The sequence below is a fragment of the Sorex araneus genome, chromosome 2 (genome assembly GCF_027595985.1).
Source record: "Sorex araneus isolate mSorAra2 chromosome 2, mSorAra2.pri, whole genome shotgun sequence".
Lineage (NCBI taxonomy): Eukaryota > Metazoa > Chordata > Mammalia > Eulipotyphla > Soricidae > Sorex > Sorex araneus.
In genome coordinates this window covers 281082521-281108498 of record NC_073303.1, presented here as the reverse complement: position 1 = coordinate 281108498, position 25978 = coordinate 281082521, and the positions used below count along the sequence as shown (strand labels likewise).

At 48.0% G+C, this 25978-nt stretch overlaps 1 protein-coding gene across 1 annotated transcript; it reads left to right on the top strand.

The window, feature by feature from the left end:
- Positions 1–250: 250 nt before the first annotated feature.
- LOC101555779 (serotransferrin) lies at positions 251–23024 on the top strand. The gene is made up of 17 exons (XM_012936187.2): positions 251–532; positions 1679–1839; positions 5929–6037; positions 6699–6875; positions 7447–7594; positions 8323–8378; positions 9144–9310; positions 10025–10202; positions 11399–11550; positions 13059–13149; positions 13881–13919; positions 14660–14812; positions 17308–17452; positions 18744–18808; positions 19455–19639; positions 21664–21850; positions 22771–23024. Exons 1-17 carry the CDS (start codon positions 490–492, stop codon positions 22803–22805), a joined length of 2091 nt encoding a protein of 696 aa, XP_012791641.1. The 5' UTR covers positions 251–489; the 3' UTR covers positions 22806–23024.
- Positions 23025–25978: the final 2954 nt, after the last annotated feature.

Genomic DNA, 25978 nt, shown 5'->3' with positions numbered 1-25978 from the left:
GCTCCTAGAGTCGAAGGCAGCAGGCACGCGCCCTCGCTGCTCTATCTCTGCGGCTGAGGCGATTTTGTTCTCTGCTGATGGGCTCCCCCACAAAGCTCTGCAGCTGCTCTGTTCAGCCCGGATCTGGCACAGCCCCCCTCCCTCTCCAAACCGCCCGCGTACACGGAGCACCCGCCCCGCCCCCACCCCTGCATCCACCTTGCGCACCGCACCTCCGTTCCCCTGCAGCCCGAGAGAACTGCATTAACTGGGGTGGAGGGGGGGGGAGTCCTTAATCCCCTCCCAGTCAGCACTTCTCAGCTGGATTCCACCCTGGGGGGCTCTGGCAGTGAGGTGACCCGCGTGGGTGGACTGGCGGGGGCGGGGTGAGGGCTGGTTGGGCAAGGGCTGCGCAAACAAGGAGGTCAAAGATTGCGCAGTGCCCGCGCGCGGGGATAAAGGGGCGCGGGCGCGGGCAGAGGACGCACCAGCGCTCCTGAGCACCCAAGGATGAGGCTCGCCTTCAGCGCGCTGCTGGCCTGCGCGGCCCTGGGTGAGTGCGGCCGGCCGGACCCTGCCACCGGCCTTCCTGCCCCTGCTCACCCCGTCCCGGCCCCTCTGCCCTCTGCAGCGGCCTTGGCACGGCCTTGGGGGGGTTGTCTGGGCTTTGTCTGCCCCTCTCCGATTCCTGCTCTCCCCGCTCTCCATTGCTAGCCATCCACCGAATCTTCCAGCCCCAAGGGACTGCAAACCCGCTTTCCCAGCCCCCTGCTCGCCCCAGCGGCTGCGGCTGCTCAGTCCAGTCCAGACGGGTCCTGAGGGCATTGCAGATGGCCAGGGTCGCCCGCCCTCAACCTCTCCTGCTAGGCGTCGTCATTCTTGAGCCTTCATCAGCTTCTGCTGTTGGGGCCACGGTGCGGGTGGCAGAGGGCTTGGGGCAGTGCCAGTGCTCGGGTGGGGTGACGCTAGTCTGTAATGGCTACATGCACCTCTGGCTTTAGAGCCCCTCTCCCTCCCCCCTCATACACACTCACCTAAAGACAGGTAGAGACAGCGGCCTCTATGGAAGCACAGCAAGCACTGGAGCTGGGGGGCGTCAAGTGTCCCGCACATTCATTCCTGCTGTCTGCTGGCGGCACAGACAGAGTCTGGACTCTGGCCAGGCTCTGTGTGTGCAGGGTAATCTAGGGCAGCGCCTCGCTCCCCACATCCTTCCTTTCTTTTCTTTCTTTTTTATTTTGGCTTTTTGGGTCACTCCTGGTGATGATCAAGGGTTACTCCTGGCTCTGTACTCAGGATTCATTCCTGGCAGTGCTCCGGGGACCATATGGGATGCCAGGGATTGAACCCCTGTGCAAGGCAAACACCCTGCCTGCTGTGCTATCGCTCAGCCCATCCCTCCTTTCTTAAGAATCTCCCCACAATCTGCTGGCCCCTGAGCGATGCTAACAAGCTTCAGTGAAGTCCTTTGAGCCTTAAGTTCCCCCCCCCCCAAGTTCTGTGGGGTGAGAGAGACACGAGGACACAGGGGAGTAGGCTGTCCCTCTGGGCAGCACTGAACTGGGAGGTCACTAACACCCAGACTGAAAGTATGGAGCTCAGGAAGGTGAGGGGTCGGAGGGGGCTGGAAGGGGAAGACCTTTCAGAGTGAGCTGCTGGCTCTCCCCAGGACTCAGGACCTCTGTCCTCTGTCCCCTAGGACTGTGTCTGGCTTCCCCCGAGCAAACCGTGAGATGGTGCACCACCTCCAACCATGAGGCCAGCAAGTGCGCCAGCTTCAAGAAAGCCATTCCTGCGGACGGTCCCCTCATGGCCTGTGTGAGGAGAACCTCTCCCCAAGAGTGCATCAGGGCCATTTCGGTAAGTGGCTGCTGCATTCTTCTGCCCCCACTTTTCCCTTCTCCTGCCACTTTGGGACAGCTCTAGCTTCAGGGATAGGAGGCTGGAGGGAGGAGGAATTAGACCCCACAACTAAGAGAATCACTTCCAAAATTTCGGAAAGGTGCAGCCATCTTCAATGGGCAAATTCCAATGTAGCCTGAAAGCACTTTGATCTGTAAAATCCGAGAGAGCGAGCCAAGAATGTTGATTTGGAAGAGAGAAAGGTCAGTTTGCAATCAAAATGACCCCATGACACTGTTCGGTAGATTCTGATACGTGTGAATCTCAGGGAAGAGGAATAGCGTCTTCTTTGTTTTCTAGGTTCTACAAAATCAGACTTGCATATGATTGAAATATGCAGACCTGCAACTGTACATTGTGTTGGTGTACATGAAGGGAAAGAGTAACAAATTATGAGGGAGATGTGCTTTGGGCTGGGTATGATGATGTCTCAGGGTGTAATGAAGCTGATTGCACCTACCCAGGACGAGCATGAATATACGACTAGAAACACTGTGGGTAGAGTAGGCTGGGCAGTGGAGATAGAGTGTGCCCAGGGCTGGATGGGGGGAGGGTTGGGTTATTGAGTTGCTGGACAGAAGCCAATTTGACAGCAGCAGAGCAGATAGGAGAGGAAAGAGGGATGATGTTGAAAGAGGAGACTTGGTTATCAGGGCATGATTAACTCCAGGATTTGTGATTTGGCAGAGACGGATCTAGGGGTGTGTGTGTGTGTGTGTGTGTGTGTGTGTGTGTGTGTGTGTGTTTTGCACAATTGGACTATATCATGGCTTAGTTATAAGTCTTGACTAATGAGATTTTTGGCTCTGGCCCACACACCCCTTTAGGCTTTCCTGTTTTCTTTTGCTTTTTTAATTTTAAGGTGTATATAAATTGCATGGTTTTGCTACTAAAAATTATAAACATAGTTTTACTATGTGTTGTCCTTCCAGATTTGCTTTTTGTTCCTTGATATTACACTAGTAAGAGTCAGCGGGGTTGTTGAATATAGCTATTGTTCATTCATTTCACAGCTCCACAATAATTCAGTGTGTTAGTAGAGCATAGTAGATTTTTTTATTTTCTGAATTTGTTTTGTTTGGATTGTTTTCAGTTATTTGTTATTCTCATCAGGGGTTGAAGATTGGTCTATAATATTCCATACTTCACAGCGACATTGAAAGCTGTGGGAATTTTGGTACTTAGCTTGCTGTATAGGGTATATTAGAGCTGTGAAGTCATGTTTTTCATTCAGTCAGGAAAATTTTAGCCACTTTCTTTTTAAAGACTTCTGATTCATTTTTCTATTAAAAACAAAACTCTAGAACTCTAAGATAACTCATTAGGCCTAGTTGAGTCTAGTCTCTAGATCTTTTTTCTTTTTGCTTTGTTTTGCTTTTGGGCTACACCCCGTGGTGCTCAGGGCTTACTCCTGGCTCTGCACTCAGGGATCATTCCTGGAAAAGCACCAGATGGTGCCCAGGACAAAGCCTGGGTCAGCCATGTGCAGGGCATGCACCCTGCCCACCATATCATGTTCCATCCCTGAGTCTCCCGATCTTTTAATACATCTCTCATAGATCCCATCTCCACACTCCCTTTTGGCAGGAAAAAGAAATCCTAAAACATATCTTTAGTTCACTGGTTCTCACTTTAACCGTGTCTCATAGACTTTTTCTCCATTCATCCACTTCTTTACCTATATATATATTTTGCTTCTAGACATACCAGTTTAATTTTCCTCCTTTGATTCCTGCTAACTTTCTTTCCTGTGTTTAACTGTGTGATCATAACCTTCCTAGTATACAGGGTCCTTCATCTGATGCTCTTCTCCAATGCATTTGTCTGTCCTAACCTCCACAGACCTCAGGGGCCCAAGTCTGTTCATGTTACTGCTCACGCAGTGTGGCTTATCTTCTCCTGGGTCAGTTATCTGTATCTTGATGGTAACCTTCCCTGCTAGTTCAGTCTTCTGGGAACCTGGGCTGCTCTAGCAACACCTTGGTTCTTGATTCCTTAAGGCTCTGCTAAAGCTTAGACTTTAAAGGGCTGCTCTGGCTACAGCCATTGTTTGTTTGCTTATTTATTTTTGTACTATGGTATGTTTGGCAGGTAGGGAGAGTCTCTGGAAGTTTCGTCTTCCTTTTGTGATACCAAAATGTCCACAAAGATAGTCTCATAGCTGGTGTCTAGCTATGGAATGAAAGGCTCTTTCTCCAACAGGAATGTGCTTAAAAGCACAATGATATTTTATAGTGTTTGCAATATTTAATAGCACTACTTGTACTATACAATTTATGGGTACTTGGGACTGAAGCAATAGTACAGCAGATAGGGTGCTTGCTTTATATGCTGCCAACCCACAATCAATCCTCAGCTCCCCATATGGTCTCCTGAAGTGATCACTGTCAGAAGTGAGCACAATGTGAGGAGTAAGCCCCCTGCACTACTGGACATAGCTCAAAAACAAACAGAAGTTAGGTCTGGAGAGATAGTACAATAGTTAAGGCATTTACCTTGTACATAGCCATGGTCGTGACAATGGCTTGAATCCCAGTACCATATTTGTTTTCCTGACCATCTTCAAGTGTGTCCCTCGAGTACTTCTAGGTGTATGTCCCAAAATAAATAGCACTGTAGCACCATCGTCCCATTTTTCATTGATTTGCTCGAGCGGGCACCAGTAATGTCTCCATTGTGAGACTTGTTACTGTTTTTGGCATATCAAATATGCCACCCTCTGCCATGCGGGTGGGATACTCTTGGTAGCTTTCTTGGGTCTCCAAGAGGAACAGAGGAATCAAACCCGGATCGGCTGCGTGCAAGGCAAATGCCCTACCTGCTATGCTATCACTCTAGCCCAAAATAAATAAAATAAAAATTAAATGGGAATTTTTATATAGTTAAATTGTAAGCTTTATATTGCTTACTTTATTACAATAAAATCAAATTGCCATGGCCAATAAAAATTTCAGCCAGACAGAAAGAATAAGATTATGTCTTGTTTAATTTCATTTAGGAAGCTTAATTGTCTTATTACTTATAACAATACAGATCTTGAAACTGTTGTCTTTTAATTTGATCAGTAAGAACTATAGTATACTAGAAAGGATTTCTAGAAAAGTCATTTTGATTAAAGATATTGCAAGAAAAATGTTAAGAGTACAGAAAATATGGTGCTTCTTATTTTAGGAGTAAATAAATTCTAGACACAGTGGTAAGGCATCGGTAACATTTCAAATAAATACTGCAAGTTTAAAGATGTGAATTAGTAGAAGCAGAAAGTTAAAGAAAGCAATGGATATGTGTGCATGATTTACTAGCTGTCTGACCAGGGGAAGTTACTTCAACTTCCAGGTTTTATGCTCAGGTGTGATCGCTGCAATGCTCATGGGACCATATGCAGGGCTGGGGATTGGGCAGGGTTGGCCGCATGCCAGACAAGAGCTGTACGTTCTGTGCTGTCGACTTTTAAAAAGGTGTAAAACAGAGCTGAGTTTGGACAGGGTGAGCTGTGACTTGTCCGAGTAGTTGATTAAGCAAACAATGAACTGTGAAGGAAGTAATAATCAGAGCCTGACACTTAGGATAAGTAAAACAGATGAAGGGCCAGCCCTTGAAGGCTCCTGCAGCTACGTGGGCCCAGGACAGCAAGGGAAAGTACCGAATAGAAAGCAAAGAGATGAGATGAGGTCATCCAATCTCCCCTCCCGGTTAAGGGGGCCTCTGTGCGGTTACCCGAGAAAGACCTCAGAAGGGGGCCCGCGATAAAGATGTGAGCTCTTGGCTCGAAATGTGAAGTGGTGGGGAACAGGGCAAGCAAGAGGCCTGAAGGCTGCCATGCAGGGCTGGGAAAGAGAGTAAGACTCCATCTCTCCACTTGCAAGAGGAAGACGGGGCCATGCCCTCAGCAGGGAGGCAGACGCCTGGGCCTGCTAGTCTGACCTCAGAGAAGGTTCTTCTGGCCCTAAATCCCAAAAGCCCACCAGTCACCCACGCACATCCAGGTTTGGGTGGCCCCTCCTTGGGAGAGGGGGCCTCCCTGAGGTCTGGTCTGCTCTTTTTCAGGACGGCGAGGCAGATGCAGTGACACTGGATGCGGGTCTTGTGTTCGAAGCTGGCCTGGCGCCCTACAACCTGAAGCCGGTGGTGGCAGAGTACTACGGCTCCGAAGCAGGTCAGTTCTTTGGGGGGCAACTCAGGAGAACATTTATGGGCCTTGTTCTCCTCTGGCAGATCCTGAGTCTTGTCTTGTTAAACTAGCAGAGCTGAGATGCGGATGCTTGGGACTGAAGCAGTAGTACAGCAGATAGGGTGTACAGCAGATAGGCCCCACCACTGGAAGAGTGTGGAGGAGAGACCCCCCAAGAGCCACCCCCAGGCTCTGGGAGCCTTGAGGCGTGAGGACTGGTGCTCCCCACTAGCCCCGGGGCCAGGGAAGGTGCATCCTGAGGGACGGGCCTGCTGCCTGCAGCCTAACCCGAACTCCTGAGAGCAGAGCTGCATTTAGGAACCCACCAAATACCACAGTCATGATCCACGCAAGCCAGCACGCGGCAGCACGTGCCCAGGAGTGCCAACCTCGCGGCTGTCCCGAGAGCAACCTCACTGTCCCACACCTCTGTCAGTGGACAGGCAATGCCTAGCAAGAGTCGGGAATGTGGCTGCTACCCACATCTCCAGTTTTCTGTCAGGGTTTTTGTTGGGAAGTGTGGGCCGGAGAAGGTGAAATCACCCGGGTCCCGAATGCATAGAACCTTCCTTCTTACCTTCGCAAGAATGAGCCCCGTTCTCCTAGGCCCAGGCTGAGCGACTCTTGTCCTGCTGTCTCTCTGTAGACAAACAGACCCACTACTATGCGGTGGCAGTGGTGAAGAAGACCAGCAACTTCCAGTTTAATGAGCTCCAAGGCAAGAAGAGCTGCCACACGGGCCTGGGCCGGTCCGCTGGCTGGAACATTCCCGTCGGCCTGCTGTACTGGCAGCTGCCTCAGCCACACGACTCTCTGCAGAAAGGTGAGTGGGCAGGAGGCGGGGGTCTCCTCCACTCAGGACCTGCTGGGGTCGTTCAGCCACTCAGCGGGGTGTGATGCCTCGGAGGTGGAGGGAAGGTGAACCAGCATCACACTGGCAGGTGGGAGGCTCCAGCCACTCTGGGGGGGAGGTGGGTGTCAGCCAGGGGTGCTCTTCTCCCCGCACCCAGCACCCCCGAGAGGCCATCCTGAGAGATGGAGAGGGCAGCAGAGGGCCTTTGTCGGGGCTGTTTTCGGGCCTGGTCACGCGTTTCCCAGGGCTTCTTTCCAGCCCACCTGGCGTGTTTCACTCTGCTGGAGCTTTCCCTGGAGGCCGTGACCTTGCCCGCGTCTCTCCGGCGGGCCTCCCTCTGTCTGAGCCTCCAGTCTGACCAGGCCGGGAGGCAGAGATACAGGGGGGCTGTGAGTGGTAGGAGGATGAGGGGGTGACTCTGTCCTTTGGGAGAGGCCCCAATTTGGGTGACTGAATACACGTGGGCTCAGGGGGGCTCCATTCCCTCCTGTGGTCACACTGGCTCATCCGGCTCTGTGGTCTCTGTCTCCGTGTTGAGCAGCAGTGGCCAGTTTCTTCGGGGGCAGCTGCGTCCCGTGTGCCGACGGAAAGTCCTTCCCCAAGCTGTGCCAGCTGTGCGCGGGAGCCGGGGCCGACAAGTGCGCCTGCTCCAGCCACGAGCCCTACTACGGCTACTCGGGCGCCCTCAAGTGAGTGAGCTGGTCCGCGTCGCCCCGGGGAAGGTGCTCTGCGGGCTCAGCGTGGGTGACCCCTCCGGGTCCAGACACGGGGACAGGTGCCCAGAAGGTCCCGTCGGGGACTCCCCGGCTGGCTCGTCCCCCTCCATCTGACATTCCATCAGGAAGCTCCTCTCCCGGGGACCTTCTCTCTCTCCCCAGCACAGTGGCCAGTGCAGTGGGTCCTTTCCTGGCACCGTGCAGAGCGGGAAGACCCATATCACCCGTGTCCAGGCCAGTCTTCCACGACTGACCGTCTGTTATCAGCTGCAGCCATGACGCAGACCCCACCCCAGCACACAGCTTGCATGGCAGCTGATTATTCCCTCTTTTCCTTCCTCGATAGCCTGAAGTTTTCTAGCCAGCCAATGGCATGTCTCTCTCCTTAGGAAACACGGTGCCCTTCCCACGTTTTTTTTTTTTTTTTTCCCAGAAAAAGAGTTTGAAAACTCTTCTCTGTGTGAGAATGTCTTTAGTGCCCTTTGACTGCTTTGGGGCACAGATTGAGGACCCCCTGGCTCCTGAGCTCACCCCCCCCACCCCGCAAGTCAGTGGTACCCTGACAGTTCACACCTGTGGTCCTTCAGCTGCACATCATACAGGGGCCACCCACAGGCTCTGCCCTGTCCAGTGCAGGATGGTGTGCGAAGGGCAGGGGAAGGGGTTGCCAGGCAGGAACCTTCTGGATTTCTTGTCTGCAGGTGTCTGGCTGACGATGCTGGGGAAGTGGCCTTTGTCAAGCACTTGACAGCACTTGGTGAGTGACTGGGGAAGAGTTGGCAGATGCCCTCCACGCTGCGGGTTTCCTGCTCTCCTGATCCTTCCCTGTCAGCAGTCAGACACGAGCAGAAGGACAGGCTTTGTGTTTCTCTCTGTGCGAGCTGTGTCTGGTGGGGGCTCTGCCTGCATCAGGGGCTGCTTTCTCTCTGCCCATCTCTGGGCCACTGGGACTCTGCCTCCTTGTCACTGTTGCCATAGCAATGGATGGGGGCAGGCCGGCCAGCATCGTCTGCAGTTGGCCTGCTGAGATGAGAGCTACTGCGGGGTGGGGCAGTCACCCCTGCATACTTCAGAAGATTTTTTTTTTCCTGCAATTCCTGCCTTTGGGGCTGGAGCGATAGCGCAACGGGTAGGGCATTCGCCTTGTATGCGGCCTACCCGGGTTCAATTCCTTTGCCCCTCTTGGAGAGCCCGAAAAGCTGCTGAGAGTATCTTGCCCGCAACGGCAGAGCCTGGCAAGCAACCCATAGCATATTTGATATGCCAAAAACAGTAACAACAAGTCTCATGATGGAGACTTTACTGGTGCTCGCTCGAGCAAATTGATGAGCAATGGGATGATAGTAACAGTGACAGTGACCTGCCTATGGGATGTTGATCAAGGCAGTTTCCCGCAATGATCTATCCAGACGTCTCTGTTCAGACAACTTATGGTTCAGGGCAGTTCTAAGGTAGAGGAAAAAGAACTACAACTTGGGGTTCTGTCTGTCGTGAGCTCACCTGGACTTTCTCCCCCTGCCAGAAAGTCCCGACAAAGACAAGTATGAGCTGCTGTGTCCCGACAACACCCGGAAGCCAGTGGAGCAATACAAGGACTGCCACCTGGCCCACGTCCCTTCCCACGCTGTGGTGGCCCGAAGCGTGGGTGGCAAAGAGGACCAGATCTGGCAGCTTCTCAACTATGCCCAGGTGCCCCCCTCCTCCCTGCCCTCTCCTGCGTGGGGCCCCTGCTTGACTGGGCCTTTCCTTCGATCCCTTTGTGTCACCGTAGAAGTTTGCTCATGCTTGGGACAGAATAGGAACCACGCAGAACTTCCTTCACTTGCCCACCACCAAGGTGTGTGCAGTCACTGGCGTCTAGTCCTGCTTGATTGGCTGCAAGGCTCTTCATGTTGGACCAGTACCCAGAAGTGGTCCTTTCTGCTTGCTTCCATTTAAGCCAGGCTTTGTAGTTCAAGAGCCAACAACCCTCCCAAGAGTCCTTCTATGACCTTAAAAGAAGGACGTCACTGCAAATGTCCGTCAGCTCCACTGCAAAGTCTCAGCCCTACTTTCCTAGAGCAATGGGATGTCAAAATAGAGTCCACTTCTCTGCCCCCGCCCCCCATCACCGCCATCTCCCTGTCCCAAATGTAAGTGGAAGGAGGGATGTGTTTCTTGCTCTCAGAGTACTGCCAGCCCAGCCAGGAGCACAGACACAGGAGTCCTAGCAGGGGACCACTGGGTGAGATCGTGAGTGGAGGAGGCACCAGGGTGCAAGATCAGGCCTCACTGCCCTCTCTCCAGGCAGTAGGCAGGTTTCCTGCTGCTTTGTCTCCTGGGGCTTTGCTTTATCTTCAGTCTCATTTCACAACCTCCCCTGGTCACTGGAAGTCATTCACGATTATGTTTTGCCCTGGACAGGAACATTTTGGTAGAGGAAAGTCGGGAGACTTCCAGCTCTTCAGCTCCCCTCACGGGAAGGATCTGATGTTTAAGGACTCCACCCAGGGCTTCCTGAGGGTGCCCGCCAAGATGGACACCTGGCTGTACCTGGGCTACATGTACGTCACCAGTGCTCGAAATGTGAGGGAAGACACACGTAAGTACTGCAGAGGGAACGTGGGATCTTAGGGACTTGGGAACCTGGCGAGGGCGGACACCAGCAGTGGGATTCTTTCGACACTGAATGGCCACCCTGATGATCCTTTATCTGCCCTGTCTTTGCTGCCCAGAGTTGGCTGGATGCTCCATGGCATTCTCCTTCCCTGGATGTCACCAAAGGGTAGATAGGATATTTATATTTGAACTGACTTGGAGTTTATACCTGCAGTCATCCCTTTGGTAAAGTCAGGGTCACCCTGTCCACTTTGTGATGCCATTAGCCTGCACAAGTAAGGCAAATAGAAAGCACCGCCACCGATGGGCACATTTGCAGCTCATTCCCCATTACCTTGTGCATGGAGAGCCTGGAGCTTTAAATAAAGTCGCTTCTGCTCCTGAGTAGGCACTGGGAGGGGAAGTCACTTGTTTGACCACTCGTTCTTGAATGAATGACAGTTTAGCCATCACTGTGCCAGGCGTGGGGCATCCAGTGGTGAGACATACATTCGATCCTGCTCTCGGGGCACTTCCCCAGTGGAGACACATATTCACTCACGAGCAGTTACTCTATCAAATGACTAGAAATAATGTGCGCAGAAGAAAGAAACAATACAAAATGAAAGAGCGTGGTCCTCTGAGAGTATAAACCAAAGAGAAGCTGTCCTGGAATTGGGGAGAGGTTTCTGTGAGGGAGAGAATCGAGCTGAGTCTGCAAGGGCAGCAGGTGGCCCGCACTCAGCTGATGTTTACTGCACTGGTCACAAGCAATGACAGTCACCGCCCTGAACAATGGGGGCCACAGAGAATAAGTCAGGCCCTTTCCCTGCTTGAGTTTGTGTTCCCTTGGAGGGAACAATGAGCAACCAGCACATAAATGAGGGTAGCTGGTTAGTGCGATTTCTCAAAGAAGATGGAAAACATTTCAAACAGCCAGGAGTGATGGATTGATTACTCAGGAATTGAGAGGAGAGTTGACATATCAGAAGAAATGATTTTTAAGCTAAATATGATCATAAGAAATCAACCAAGGGACCAGTATTGCCTTCGCTTTTGAAGAGTGCTCCTTGGGTGGGGACTAGTTGGGATATTGCCGCAAAATCCCAGAAGTTGCACGAAGACAGTTAGTAGTACTTATAACCAGCAGGTGACTTCTGGTGGCTCATCTGAACTCTAGTCCTCCTTCTCATGCCCTAGGCCCGGATCCCCCAAGTGAATGCAAGAAGGTGAAGTGGTGTGCAGTGGGTCACCACGAGAGGGCCAAGTGTGACGAGTGGAGTGTCAACAGCGGAGGGAGAATCGAGTGCGAATCCACAGAGTCTACAGAGGACTGCATTGCCAAGATCGCGGTATGTCACAGTGTCCCTGCCACTGCAGCTTGGTCTTCCTGGGAACGGCAGGAAGAACCCTGGATCCCTGGAACCATGCCTTCCCTGGCATGGATAAAGGAGTCTCAGCACCCCTGAGCTTACAGCCTTGAGCTCAGCACCCCTGAGCTTACAACCTTCTTAGGGCTTTGCTCATTTCTGGGTCAGCACACAGTAGGGCAAGCGGAGTAGTGCCTGCTCAGGGATGTCATAACAGAAGATGGGGATGCCAGACAGGTGTAACAGAGCCCGTGGTGATGATTCAGGCTTAGTTTAGTTGGCCACTAGAACATTCTATGTTTGCTTCTGGAATTTTGAAAATCCTAAAGAAGAAGAAGAAAATAAGAAGTTCTGTAGTCTTCCAACTCAGAGGGAAATCTTGTTAATTGGGATAGATGACTGGTGAGAGCAATTGAATTTTTCTCACAACACTGGAGTTTGGCTTTGTTAGTTTGTGGCCACACCAGGCTGTACTCAGGGCTTACTCCTGATTCTGTGCTAGGGATCACTCTGACTGTCCTCGGGCATCACTCCTTGAGGACTAGGAGGCACCATATGGGTTCCAGGGATCCAACCCAGGGTGGTTGCATGTAGGCAAAAGCTCTACCCACTATACTATCTCTCCAGTCCCCATGTCAAAGTTTTAGAAAATACAGTTAATTTTTTGCTCTTCTGGGGATTAAATTTAGGGCTTTACGGAAGTATGTGCCCTACCACCAAGCACACTTTGACCTGAAATCTAGAAAACACAATCATTTAATTATTATATATCCCAGTGTGGATGGGATGCAATTATTTAGACAGTTTCCATATCAGCACTTAGCCTTAATATTTACTTTTTTTTGCCTTTGTGAATCATATTTGCATGTTTTTGTTACTTTTCATGCTTCCTTTAAATAGTTGCGCACATATTTGATTATTCCCAGGGTGGGGGTGGGATATATTCTTTGAAAGAACATTGCCAGTCCCAGTGGAAAGCTTAGCAATCTTGTTGAGTCTAACACCTCTGTAATCCAGGGCTGGTGAAACCTGAAAGTTAGTTCATTTAAATATATTTCATTTATACACCAAAATACCATCTACACCAAGCACTGAAATAACACTCAGCTCTTGCGACCATCAGAAGGCACAGACATAATGTCCAGACCCTGAGTCCACTCATCGATCATACAATTGAAACTTCTGGGTATCTGAGAGATGTTGTGGGAGTGTCTTTGAGACATGAAACTGGGACTGAATAGGGGGCTGGCCTCTGATAAGGCTAAGTAAGGTCCCCAGAGTTGATCCTCAGTGTATTAGGTTTGGGTAAACATGAGACACAGTTTCTTTTCCAGGCTGAAGGTACCTACATCTGATTTTTTGGGTATGCAGAACTTGTACTTGCTGTCTCTGGGGACCTTCAGGATGTCGACCTCAAGAGAAAGCGGGGCAGGCATGTGGCACAGGAGACAGTCTGTTTTCATCTGCTGTGATGTTTGGTGTCTTTGCAGAAAGGAGAGGCTGACGCCATGTCCTTGGATGGAGGCTATCAGTACATAGCGGGCAAGTGTGGGCTGATGCCCGTCCTGGCAGAGAACTACAGTAAGTGGAGGAGGCGCCTCTATGTGCTTTATTCTCTCAGGGCCGTGGGAAAATCAAAGACTCTCGGCACGGCAGTCTCAAAGCCCTTGCTCCCTGAGCATCTCCTACTTCCCCTCCCTTGTCCCATCCTTGCTCTGGCAAGGCTGGGCTCTTCTCTGACACATCCCACCAGAAGAATGGAGGTGGGGACTTTGTTTCCGTAACATTCCAGCTAAAGCAGAACCCACTGCAGCGCCGGGTTCTCTGTTGGGATTCCTTAAAGTTTTCTTACTTCCAAAACTTACAGCTTTTTCTGTTGTCCTGGTGCAGGGATTCAGATAGAGTTTCAGGGACCACTGAGACAGAGGACAGAAGGGGCAGGAAACAGTATTTTGTGCCTAAATTTCAGAAGCCAGTGTGCTAGAGTGAGCTTGTACAATCCAGAGATTCTAGACTTAGGGAGGATGTGGAGATACGTATTTATTTGGTTTTTGGATCACAGTGGGGTGGTGCCCAGGGTGTATTCCAGGCTCTGCTCAGGGATCACTCCTGGTGGGGCTCAGGAAACCATATGTGCTGCTAAGGATCAAACCTGGCTCTGCTGTGTGCAAAGCAAGTACCTTACCTGCTGGACTACCTTTCCAGCCCAGAACCGGAGATATGTAGACACTAGTTTAACTCTGAGCAGTGGCATAAGGAAGGCATGTTTTTTGCATGAGTGTTTAATGATTTCTTAATTTTCTTTTCTTCAGAAACCCAAGATGCTGGATGTCCAAACACCGCAGAAAAAGGTGAGCTGGAAACGGTAACTGTGTGAGTTTATAATAAATTCCTGTTGTTTTGGAGAAGGACATAGTAGACATCAGTGAAAATCAAAGGTGTCTGAGGCAATGGAAGAAATCAATTTTTGGAATGCAGAAGAATGTGGATTTTTTCACCCTTGCCATGACTCACATACAGAAAATTTCACTGAGGACCAGAGAGATAGTACAGTGAGCAGGCCATTTGCCTTGCACATGCCTGAATAAGGCTTAATCTCCAGCACCATGTATGGTTCCCTGAGCCTTGCTGGGGTGCCAGGGATCAAATCTGGGGTGTCTGCATGCAAGACAAGAGTCTTACCCTCTGCACTATCTCTCTAGTCCCCTTATTCCTTTTTTCCCCTTGAGAAGCAAGGTAATTTTTATTGAACTAAACTTGCTTAGAAAGATATGAGAGGAGATAGAGAGGAAGAATGTTCAAGAAAGAACACAGGCTTCTCCAGAGTGGAAATAATGAAGCAAAGAAATACAGAGACAAGTAAGCAAGGCTTGAAGAGCAAGCAAGCCTTATCACTTTTTTAAAGTTATGAATAATCTGACAAAGTGACTTGTATTTCACCTCAGTCAGTTAGTGGTAGGACCTTTTCAACTCCAAGGGACGATGAAAAATTTTGTTTCCATAGGGATGTGACAGGCTTTGATGGCAGATGGGCACTTCCAGGGGCCCAGTGGTATTAATATTAAGTCCCTCTTTGTTTTTTTCCTCATAGGGTATCTTGCTGTGGCAGTGGTTAAAGCATCATCTGGTATTACCTGGAACTCTCTGCAAGGCAAGAAGTCTTGCCACACTGCAGTAGATAGAACCGCTGGCTGGAACATCCCCATGGGTCTGCTCTACAACAGGATCAACCACTGTAAATTTGGTGAGTGCTTCTTGGGAGGGCTCTATGTTCACTGCCAGGCCCCAGAGATTCGTACTAGGAAGAGAAAATATGGACTGTTCTTTCGTTCTCTTTCTCTTGAACACCTCTCTCTCTCTCTCTCTCTCTCTCTCTCTCTCTCTCCTCACATTTCTCTTAAGTAAATTCCTTTATATAAAAAAAAGGAAGAGAGCATATGTCAGAAAATGTGATCTTGATTTGATTGTAGTAAAATGTGGTTAAAATGCACCCCCTCTCCCCCCCCACACACAATACAAAAAGAGATTGTAAGGATGGGGAACCGAGTCAGGTGTGTTTTTTTTTCTATTACACACAATGGCTTAAGTAAATATATATTTACTTTTTCTCTTGCATGAAAGATATGAGAGAGAAGCAGGAGTAGATGACTGATGTGGTCATTAGAAACCCTGCGTTCTGCTTTCCTTCTCCTCCATTATCCGTGGTTGGCACCATACCCATGCCCCAGACAGCTTCAAGGAGCAATCTGAAGTATACATTGTCACCTTACTAAAGGAGGCATCCAGGAAGTCTAAGCCAACTACTTTAACTTCTCATTCCCTGGAATTTAGGTCTAGAGTCATGTGTAGCTGGAAAAGAGGCTAGGAAATATCAATTTAGTTTGAGTATGTTTCTTTCCACATGAAACTATACCTCTGTTTTAGAAACTCCACTTTGGGGTATTTATCCAAAAAAAAAAATAAACACAGTGAACTGAAAACATGGAAGACCCAAGTTTATTGCAGCAATTGTTGCAATAGCCAAGATATGAAAACAATCTCAATATTTTTAATGGAATGAAGAAAATGTTCTATACACACACATATGAGTGTGTGTCTGTCTTCTCCCTGAATCTGAAAGTAGAGTGTGTATGTGAAACCTTCTGTAAGCCAAAATGGCTCACTGAAAGCCAAATTCTGATTTTTTTTTTACTTTTGCTGTAAAGGCTAACATCCTCTGGATTATTTTGATGGTTATAAATGGCATAATAGGAACAATTGAAAAGTGGGGGATACTTGTATAAGCAATGGAATATTACTGAACCATAGAAAGGAAAAAATTTGCAGCTTGTGATAACAAGGACAGGCTTTGTGGTGTGTTGTGTGCAAAGTTAAGTAATTTAGGCTCATAGAAGAAGAGAAACACTGTATGATATTTCTTATAAACAACTAAAAAGCAAACTGAATTCAGAGCTACAGAGTGGATTAGTGATTGCTAGATGTGTGAGAGTTTGGAGGGCAGGCAAAATGGGTAAAAGTGGTCAAAAAGTACAAAATTTCAGGTATGAATAAGTCTTGGGGACTTACTGTACAGTATGGTAAATATAGCTAATAATACAGCATTACATATTTGAAAGTATAGAAGAGAATAAATCTTACAAATTACTTTTCATTATAAGAAAAGTAATTGTAACTATACAGTGATGAACATTACCTAGACTTAATCCATGATTTTGTAATACGTTTGTAATATTGAGTTAATATGTTGCACACCAGAAACTAATGCACTGTTATATCTCAATTTAAAGAAATCATATCTCAATTAAAGAGTTAATAGAGAATTTAAAAAATTTTTGACTAGTAAGAAACAAGGGGATATAAGTATTCACTGGGTGAGCGTTAGAATTGCTGCTGCAGGCAGGCAATCCAAAGCATGAGGCCTCAGTCTCTCAAGTTCTTGGCAGACTCACCGAGTCACTACCCAGTCCCTGCCTAGTCCCTGCGTCCCTTTGAGGTCTGGAAATCAGACCTTGTTCTCGGTGCTCTGAATAGCTTCAAGTATGAGCTTAGTTCTGCTTCCTAAAAATCTCTGTGTAAGTTAGCCCTGGAGAAATGCTTTCTAATGCTTCTTGTTTACATGAACTTCCTGTTACATCCTTCCTTTGCAACCACTTTAAAAGGAGAGACCTCTAAAGGCAGTTAGGAACCCGACAATTCTGGGGTTCGAGGAGGACCTCACAGATAAGGTCCAAATCGCTCTAATTCCAATGCTGATGGGAAGCAAAATTTATCTGGGTGGTATTCGGGTTTCTCACTCCACCAGGGGACTGCCAGGGCTGCCCTGCTGCCACTTCACAGGCACGGACAGAAGCTGAGCTGTGAGGGAAATGTCCCAGTCCCTTCTTGGGCTCGGACTTCTCAGGTCCATTAAAGCCTCTTCTAAAAAACAGCAGGGGAAGGAGACTATGAAACCGGGCATAAGCTCAGGGAGTGAGCCTCGGAAGCGCACGTCCTTTCCATCTCTTTTCTCTTTGGGTAAGGTGACGCCACTGTCAGGGCACTCATGTACTCTGTACATGTACCATGTACATGTTACCTGATTTACGACACTCACTGTCTTCTACCCCGCTCCTCAATTAAGTCTCCATTGAAGTGAACCCGGTCTTTCTAGCTCGGGCCAGACACACCTGTTCCTGTGTTAGGCGAAGGTCACCCGGATGGATTCAGCAAGAACTGACTTCCTCTTGTCCTTCTGCACAGATGAATTTTTCAGTCAAGGCTGTGCCCCTGGATACAGGCAGAATTCCACTCTCTGTGATCTGTGTGCCGGCTCAGAAAGCGTTCCAGGAAAGAAGTGTGTTCCCAACAACCATGAGAGATACTATGGCTACACCGGGGCTTTCAGGTGAGTTTCGAGGAATAGTTTAGAAGAACAGAAGGAGTAGTCCATGATAATGCCTGTCCTGACAGGCTCCAGTTGAGGAAGGAGGGTGAAATTCCTTCGTTCCTGGCCTATAGTCCTGGTTGTGTCAGGGGACCAGCTTAGCAGACACAGGGACAGTCCTGTTGGGAGGAGGGGCCAGGCCTCTGCAGGATGCTGTCCCCAGAGACCTCACGTGACTGACAGTCAGAACTGGCTCTCTGGTGCTGATTAGAAGTTCTCACTAGGAGATGATATACCTCCCACTTTCGGTGCTATTGGCAGTGCAAAGACATTTTTTAAAAAATTGTAAAATAGAGCAAGGGGAGCTAATAACATCTAATTTGTGGACCTGTATGAATAACACAGAATCTCACAACAAAGGAGACCAAAAATGTTGCTAGTGCTGAGATAGGGAAAAGCTTGGCATAGTTGAATATAGGATTCAGAGTCTGAGCAGGCTTTCATGCATGTCTGAGGGATCTGTAGCCATGCTTACCTGGAAATATACAAAAGGAATGCACGTGATTGCGTGATTGCTACATGTCTACTTTATCCTTTTTATAGAGACTCCTGTGCACCTCTTGACTTTATTAATTAATTAATTAATTAATTAATTTTTGGGTCACACCAGCAATGCTCAGGGGTTACTTCTGGCTCTGCACTCAGGAATTACTCCTGTCTGTGCTTGGGGTACCATATGGGATGCTGGGGATTGAACCCTGGTTGGTCATGTGCAAGGCAAATGCCCTACCCACTGGACTATCATTCCGGCCTGGCTTTATTAATTTTTCACTATCCTTTCTGACCCAGACCTGTGCTACTGAGTAGTTCAGCTATACAGCAATGGCAATAAACTTCTCAATCATTAAGGAAAAATTAAGATGATCCAGTTTATGACTTAGAATAACCTTGTGAGTTATAGTGAGTACAATTCACAGTTCACTAGTTTTCAGTTTTCACAAAGTAGGGTGTAAGTCAGGAATCGCCTTGCTGGAAAAGGACTAACATCTTGGTAGATGCCAGGCGTTGACCTAGCTCTGATGAGGGTTCAGTGTGTGGAACTTAGAGTGTATAACTACATAGAAAATAGGAGAGTTGTTTTCTTTTTGTTTATTAAACGTGTAAAGCTTCATGATGTTAGTGGAATTAGGAAAAAAGGGAAGTTCTAATTGCTGGTATCAATGACCAACCCTGGACCTAGAAGCTAGCAATCCTGAAAGGCAGATGTGTCTCTCACCTCCTCTCTTCTGTCCCCTTCTCTGGCACTCTGCAGGTGTCTGGTTGAGAGAGGAGACGTGGCCTTTGTCAAAGACCAGACTGTCCTGCAGAACACTGGGGGTACGTACACATCCTTCTCTGTCCCCATAAGTCAGGGTCCCTAAGTTTACTGTGCTCAGGACGCCTTTATGGAAGTGCTGTGTGCTCTGTCAAGAAGTCCTCTCTCCAGGGCTCTGACTATTCTGTGTGTTAACCTGAGTCAATGGAACAGTGAAGACCATGAGGTTCCCAGTAGTTGCTTGCTCTCTGGCACTGCATGTGCCCCTGCCACGCCCCCAGCACTAAGTGTAGATCTGGTAGACCCCCTGAGCACTGAGGGTGTGACCTCTCTATAAAAATCAAAAACTACTGACACAACCAGAAGGACCTCGGGAAAGTCTTGCTTGTTGGTACCAGCATGGTACAGCGCAGAGATTATCAATCTGCTCATAGAGCCCGAAGTCCTGGTGGAATTCAGTAGAATGTCGACCTTTTTGCACCTTACCCCTAGGATGAGGTGGGGCAGGTTGGTCGGAAATATTCCTGGTTTTGAGCTGGATATCACCTGTGGACAGGGGGCATCTCTTCCTTTCCACATCCCTGGAATACCAGCATACTTTGCTGGCCCCTGGCTCCTCCAAACACCAGTGGGTTTGGTCACATACCCTTGGGGAGGAGGCCTTGACTAATGGCATCCGTGCGGCTGACCCCTCTTTTTGAACCCCAGGAAAGAACACTGATGCCTGGGCTAAGGATCTGAAGCAGGACGACTTCCGGCTGCTGTGCACTGATGGCTCCACAAAGCCTGTGACTGAGGCTGAGAGCTGCCACCTTGCCCGAGGCCCGAATCACGCTGTGGTTACCCGGAAAGATAAGGCAGCTTGCGTTCGCCAGATGCTACTTGACCAGCAGGTATGGAGGAGCCAGGCCCCTACTCTTTCCCCTGGGTGGACGGGAGTTGTTTGGGATCAATCCCAGTGGTACGCAGCTGAGACTCATGTAACCTTCTCCTGCTGGAAACTAGATTTGGGAGGGCATGGGTTGGGGAACAAGATCTCCTCGGCCTGCCTGTACCTGGTCGTTGGAGATTAGTCCCCATTTGATATATGTGTCCTCAGTCCAAGGTTTGTCTTCCTGATCACCCTTGATCTGGTTTGGTGTTACTCCAATTTTCCCCCTGCATTCCTTTTTTTTAAAAAATGAAGGACACTGGTTCTATTTCCAGACCTTCCTAAACACAAGTCAGGACATGTAACTGTGTTTTTCTTGCTTGGCAGATTAACAACCATTCGAATAACCAAACACCAAAACCAAAACCAAACAACAACAACAAAAAAACCCAACGGGACCCTTTACCCTGACCCCTTACTCCAGGAGACTTGTCATTTTGGAAAAATAAGCAACTGAGGGTCAGCCTTGTGGGGGAAAGTGCAGCATGGATATTGTAATCCTAAGAATTCCCTCCCCCTTTTAAAAAAATTTTTTGTTTTGGAGAAGCTATGCCTGGTGATGCTCAGGAGTTGAGCCCAGGTTGGCTGTGTGCAAGGCAAGCACCCTACCCCCTGTACTCTCTCTGACCCCAACTGATTCTAAAGATTCCTTCAGCTACAACCATCACCTTGCCCCCAGTGATAGCTCCCAGTCTATTGATTAACTATTAGTTTTCTCAAGAAAAAAAAACAACAATCTTTGTGGGCTCTCTTAAAGCAAGCGTTAATATCATCACACATGCGAAGTTCATGCCCAATTCAATAAGCTTAATCAATGGCTGAATAAGTATCAGTACTCCTATATTAAAAAAAATAATGATAACATTACACATTTAATGAGCAGTTTTCTCAGTGCAGATGGAACGCTAGTAAACTGCATAATCGTCCTTTCACTTCTTAGAAAACCTGAGGTAATTGAGCCTCTTCTCCCCACTTCCGGGTTTTTAAAAATTAAATCACCACAAAATAACATAATTACTAAGTTGTTCTTGATTTTCAATTATACTATGTACCAACACCCAACCCTTCACCAGTGCACATTTCTCATTGGTGGTAATTAAGCTTCTGTTTCAAGATAGGATCAGACTCAATCACTGTCACCCACTGTTCATCGATTTGCTCGAGCAGGCACCAGTAACATCTCCATTGTGAGACTTACTGTTACTGTTTTTGGCATATCAAATATGCCACGGGTAGCTTGCCAGGCTCTGCCATGCAGGCGAGGTATTCTCGGTAGCTTGCCAGGCTCTCTGAGAGGGGCAGAGGAATCAAACCCGGGTTGCTTACATGCAAGGCAAATGCCCTATCTGCTGTGCTATCACTCCAGCCCCAGACTCAATCAAACATGAATTTTGGGGGGCAGGGGTGGTATGCAGGGCACACCTGGCTGTGCTCAGGGCTTACTCCTGGCTCTGTGCTCAGAGATTATTCCTGGCAGCTTCAGGGGACCACCTGAGATGCCAGGGATCAAATCCAGGTCAACTGCACGTACAGCAAATGCCTTACCCACTCTGGCACCAAACATGAACTTTTGACAATGACTAGTACCACCCTTCATCTGGGAGCTCACATTTCCTATCTCCCCTCACAGTATCGGAAGGGACTCATTTCTTTCCCTGTTTCCTGTGAGCAGCCCCCAAGGAATGTGGTCAATAAGTGAGGAAGAGAATTCAGACAAGTCAGGGCAGGGCGGAGGGGGTGAGGAAAACTTTGCAAAGGAGTTGGGACCAGGATGGACTCTAGAGAGAATTCTGAAGTCTCATCAAAGCTGGAGACTGGGGCTGGAAGTGGTGAATGACAGTGATGGATGTGGGAAGGCCCTATAGTATACCCCACAGCTTCCCTTCCTTCCTCAGCCCGTCCCCAGGCTTCAGCCTCCTCCAACCCGACCATCTGCAGTCACTGCCCTGGCCTCAGATCCTCACACATTTTCTATCCTTTTGGCAGGCCGAGTTTGGAAGAAATTCTGACTGTTCCGGCAAGTTCTGTATGTTCCACTCAGAAACCAAGGACCTTTTGTTCAGGGACGACACATTATGTTTGGCCAAACTTCCAGATTCAGCAACATACGAAACCTACTTAGGAAATGAGTTTGTCCAGGCCACCGCTAACCTGAAACAGTGCTCCACCTCACGTGAGTAGAGGGAACAGCACGGGGGAAACACAGACCTTACCATAGGCAGGGTTCCAGATGGGGGGAAACCCAAGGGAAGAGTGGACTGTGGCCCCCTGCAAGGATGACCACGTGCATAAGGTGACAGGATGAGGGAGTAATGGAACCAGAGTTCTTGGAAAGACTGTTTGCATGAGGAGATGGTGAGGGGCTCCTGGGCTCAGGGTACTGAGGTAATGAACTCCCTCGCCATGGAGAAATCTCTTACTAGTAGGAAAGAAGGCATGTGTGTGCTCATGCACATTTTGCGTTGCTCTGTAACTGCAATGGATATTGTTTCATCACTTGAAGTTATTTGGAAGATCCGGTTAATAACATGTGGGTGCGGGGTGGCTATTCTTTCATTTTTTGTGTGCATGGCGGTGAGCCAGGATTCTTAAAACATTGTTTCCCAGGCAGCATCATGCAATTTAACAGCTTCCCCTTGTCATTCTGATATAAGGACCAAGTTTGCCTTGGCCACTGTTGTCACATCGATTTACTCTATAGCCTTCATGATGGGAGAGAGTCTGGCTTTGCTCTCCTCTGCTCCCACTCCACATTCAAGCACAGAAACGGGTCCATTCCAGGTGCTCAGTGCTTCTTGCTGTGCTCTGTTTGTATTTCACCTGCCCAAATCAGGGCTTCAGATGGCTTCTCGCCCCAGGATCTCGGGCTGGGGTGAGAGAAGGGAGGGAAGCCGTGTTTCCATCCCCGGTGTGTGGCACTGCCTTGAGAAGCACAGGGGCTGTGCAGGGGACAATGAGAAGGCAGCTTGGACACTATCGGGTCCACACACCAGAAGAGCAGGGCATCAAGTAGCAGAATGAACTGTTCATTCACTGAATAGAAAGGAGGTGTAATCAATTTTGACTTTTCTATCTCTCTGCTTTGCCCCCCAGAACTCTTGGAAGCCTGCACTTTCCACAGAGTTTAAACCCCAAGAAAGGGGCCACCAGCAGCTGGAGATGAAGCCCGCATGTCCCCAAGCTTCCCTCTGACTTCCTTGCCTAGACCATGTGGTTGCCTCCATGGAGTGGAGGTGGCATCTCTAGAGGACATCAAATAAAAGTCATTGGTTTTATCTTTTAAAAATCTCGTTCTTTCCTAAATGGTTGGCCTAACGTAACTTAAAATACTGCCTGACTAATTAATATGCAACGGAACCCTTCTTTTTTTGTTTTGGTTTTTGGTCACACATGGTGATGCTCAGGGGTTACTCCTGGCTCTGCACTCAGGAATCACTCCTGGCAGCGCTTGGGGGACCATATGGGATGCTGGGGATCAAATCTGAGCCAGCCGCATGCAAGGGAGATGCCCAGCCCGCTGAACTATCACTACAGCTCACAATGGAGCCCTTCTTAAAAGCTTGACACTCACTGATTTTCCAGTGGTTGTGGGAGCATAGCCACATCATCCTAGTAGGGTACAGTTCCAGTCAGAGTTTTTCCTGTGTGAATCCACATGCAGAATTTCATTTTAATGGAATTATATGTGTGTAGCACTCTGTGTGTGTGTGTGTGTGTGTGTGTGTGTTACCAAGGAAAAGAAAAGAAGAATGTGGAGTGAGTTACTAAAATTGGTCACTCGGGGTGACAGAAAATGAATGTAGAGATTTATATTTTTTAAATTTTGGTGGTTTTTCTGGTGATTTTTTGTTTGTTTGGGGGGCCACACCAATGGTGCTCAGGACTTACTTACTCCTGGCTTTGTGCTCAGAGATTACTTCTGGTGGTGCTAAGAGGACCTTTGGGGTGCCAGCGATCAAACCTGGGTCAGACCTGTGCCAAGCAAATGCCCTACCTGCCCCAGTATTTTTTTAAAATTTTTTTATTAGCTAATCACCGTGGGGTACAGTTACAAACTTACAAACTTTAGTGTTTGCATTACAGTCATATAATGAGCGTTTACCCATCCCTCCACCAGTGTTTATTTTCCTCCACCAATGTTCCCAGCATCCCTCCCACCACTTCCACTCCATCCCCCACCTCCACCCCCACCTCAGCAGCAGGGCATTCCCTTTTATTCTCTTTCCTTTTGGATGTTGTGGTTTGCAGTAGAGGTATTGAGCAGCCATCATGTTTGGTCTATGGTCTACTTTTGGCATGAATCTTTCAGCCCGACTGGGTCCTCCCAACATCCTTTACTTGGTGTTCCCTTCTCTATCTGAGCTGCCAGCATGTGAGGCCGGTTTCCAAGCGTGGAGCAGACCTCCTGGTCCTTATCTCTCCTACTCTGGGGTGTTAGTCTCCCATTCTGTTACTTTATATTCCACAGATGAGTGCAATCTTTCTATGCCTGTTCCTCTCTTTCTGACTCATTTCACTTAACATGATACTTTCCATGTTGATCTACTTATATGCAAATTTCATGACGTCATCTTTTCTAACAGCTGCATAGTATTGAATTGTGTAGATGTACCAAAGTTTCTTTAACCAGTCATCTGTTCCTGGGCACTTGGGTTTTTTTTTTTTTCAGATTTTGGCTATTGTAAACAATGCAGCAATGAACATACAAATGCAGATGTCATTTCTTCTATACTTTTTTGCCTCTCTGGCATATATTCCCAGGAGTGGTATTGCTGGGTCAAATGGGAGCTCAATTTCTAATTTTTTGAGAATCTAGTTTTGAAATATTTTAAGTGAATGGTGGGGTATGGTTTAGTTTCTGATTCTAACTGGTTGGAAAACTGAAGTGCTGAACATCTTATTAAAAAATCATCTGAGTTGACCTCAATTCCCATGGCAATCACTGTCTGCTCCCCTTCCCAGTCAGAGTACTGAAAGGTGTAGCCTCATCTGCCACGCCTCACTTAGGGCTGATCAAACAGACATAAGTCTTTGGCCTACTTCTCTTCAATTAAGGCCAGGGTTAAGTTCTCCCAGTCAAGGTCAAGGTTTCCACCCACCAAATCCCCATGAAAACCCAAGTTCAGTTCTTTCAGTCACACTCTGTTTTGAGTGAGTAATACAATGAGCTGCTTACTGTTTCATGGACCACCCCGGTTCTGTGCTTTAGTTCTAATCTTTTATCTGTGCTGATCATTCTAGTCTGGATATCACACAAAACTCTTCCTGGACATCTTCTCTTGAGGCAAGGCTTGTCTCACTTTATCCTGCCCCTTCCCTCTCCGACTTTCCTAATCCAACTGTCATCACCATATTGTTCACAACAGCCAAAAACATGGTCCTCCACCCACAAAACAAGGAGTGAAATTTCAAAAAATTCAAACACTATTTCCCCTCACTTTGCATCCAATGTCAGCAAGCTCTCTCTGCTCCTTAATTCCTAACTCTTACCATAGCTGTAACTATACTCAGGGGCAGGGCAGCAGATGGGGTTTCTGGGAGTGATATGCCACAACTGTTCAAATCTTATAGTAACTCTGTATTGTTTTACTGAGAAGCCCTAAAATTTTTTTGAGGGTGTTCTATGTCTCACTGTATTGGATTAATAATCCTAATCTTAGAGTATCTACCATGAGCAAAGCTCTGTTCTGGGGACTTAAATATAGCAGTGTTTTAAAATAACTAAATACTCTCATCTCTGAAAATAATTTATATTAGGTTATCTATATAAGGTTAGAGTCTTAGAGGTCAAATTTATACAGACAGAGGCTGAAAGTAGGTAAAGGAACAAACATGATTACTTTTCAGTATCTGGATTGAAGACCATAATGCCCAAAAGAAGAGAAAAAGAGAGAGAGAGAGAGAGAGAGAGAGAGAGAGAGATAAAGAGACAGAAAGAGAGGGAAAGTGCCTGCCATTGAGACATATTTTGGTGGGGGGGGTTGGCAGTGGCAGGAGAGAAACTAGAAACACTGGTGCTGGGAAATGTACACTTGTGGAAGGATGTGTGTTGGAATATCGTATGACTGAAACCCTATAATGAACAGCTTTGTAATTGTGTATCACAGTGATTAAACACAAAGTAATAAATAACAATTTTATCATCATCATCATCATCATCATCATCATCATCATCATCATCATCATCATCCTGTTGATCATCGAATTTCTCGAGCGATCTCAGTAACATCTCCATTTGTCCAAGCCCTGAGATTTTAGAAGCTTCTCTCTAATCGTCCTTCCAACGATGTCATACTGGAAG

Coding starts and splice junctions, on each gene's coding strand:
- LOC101555779 (XM_012936187.2), top strand. CDS start 490: ATGAGGCTCGCCTTCAGCGCGCTGCTGGCCTGCGCGGCCCTGG. Junction 1,840..5,928: donor AGTGCATCAGGGCCATTTCG/GTAAGTGGCTGC, acceptor GCTCTTTTTCAG/GACGGCGAGGCAGATGCAGT. Junction 7,595..8,322: donor GGCTACTCGGGCGCCCTCAA/GTGAGTGAGCTG, acceptor TCTTGTCTGCAG/GTGTCTGGCTGACGATGCTG.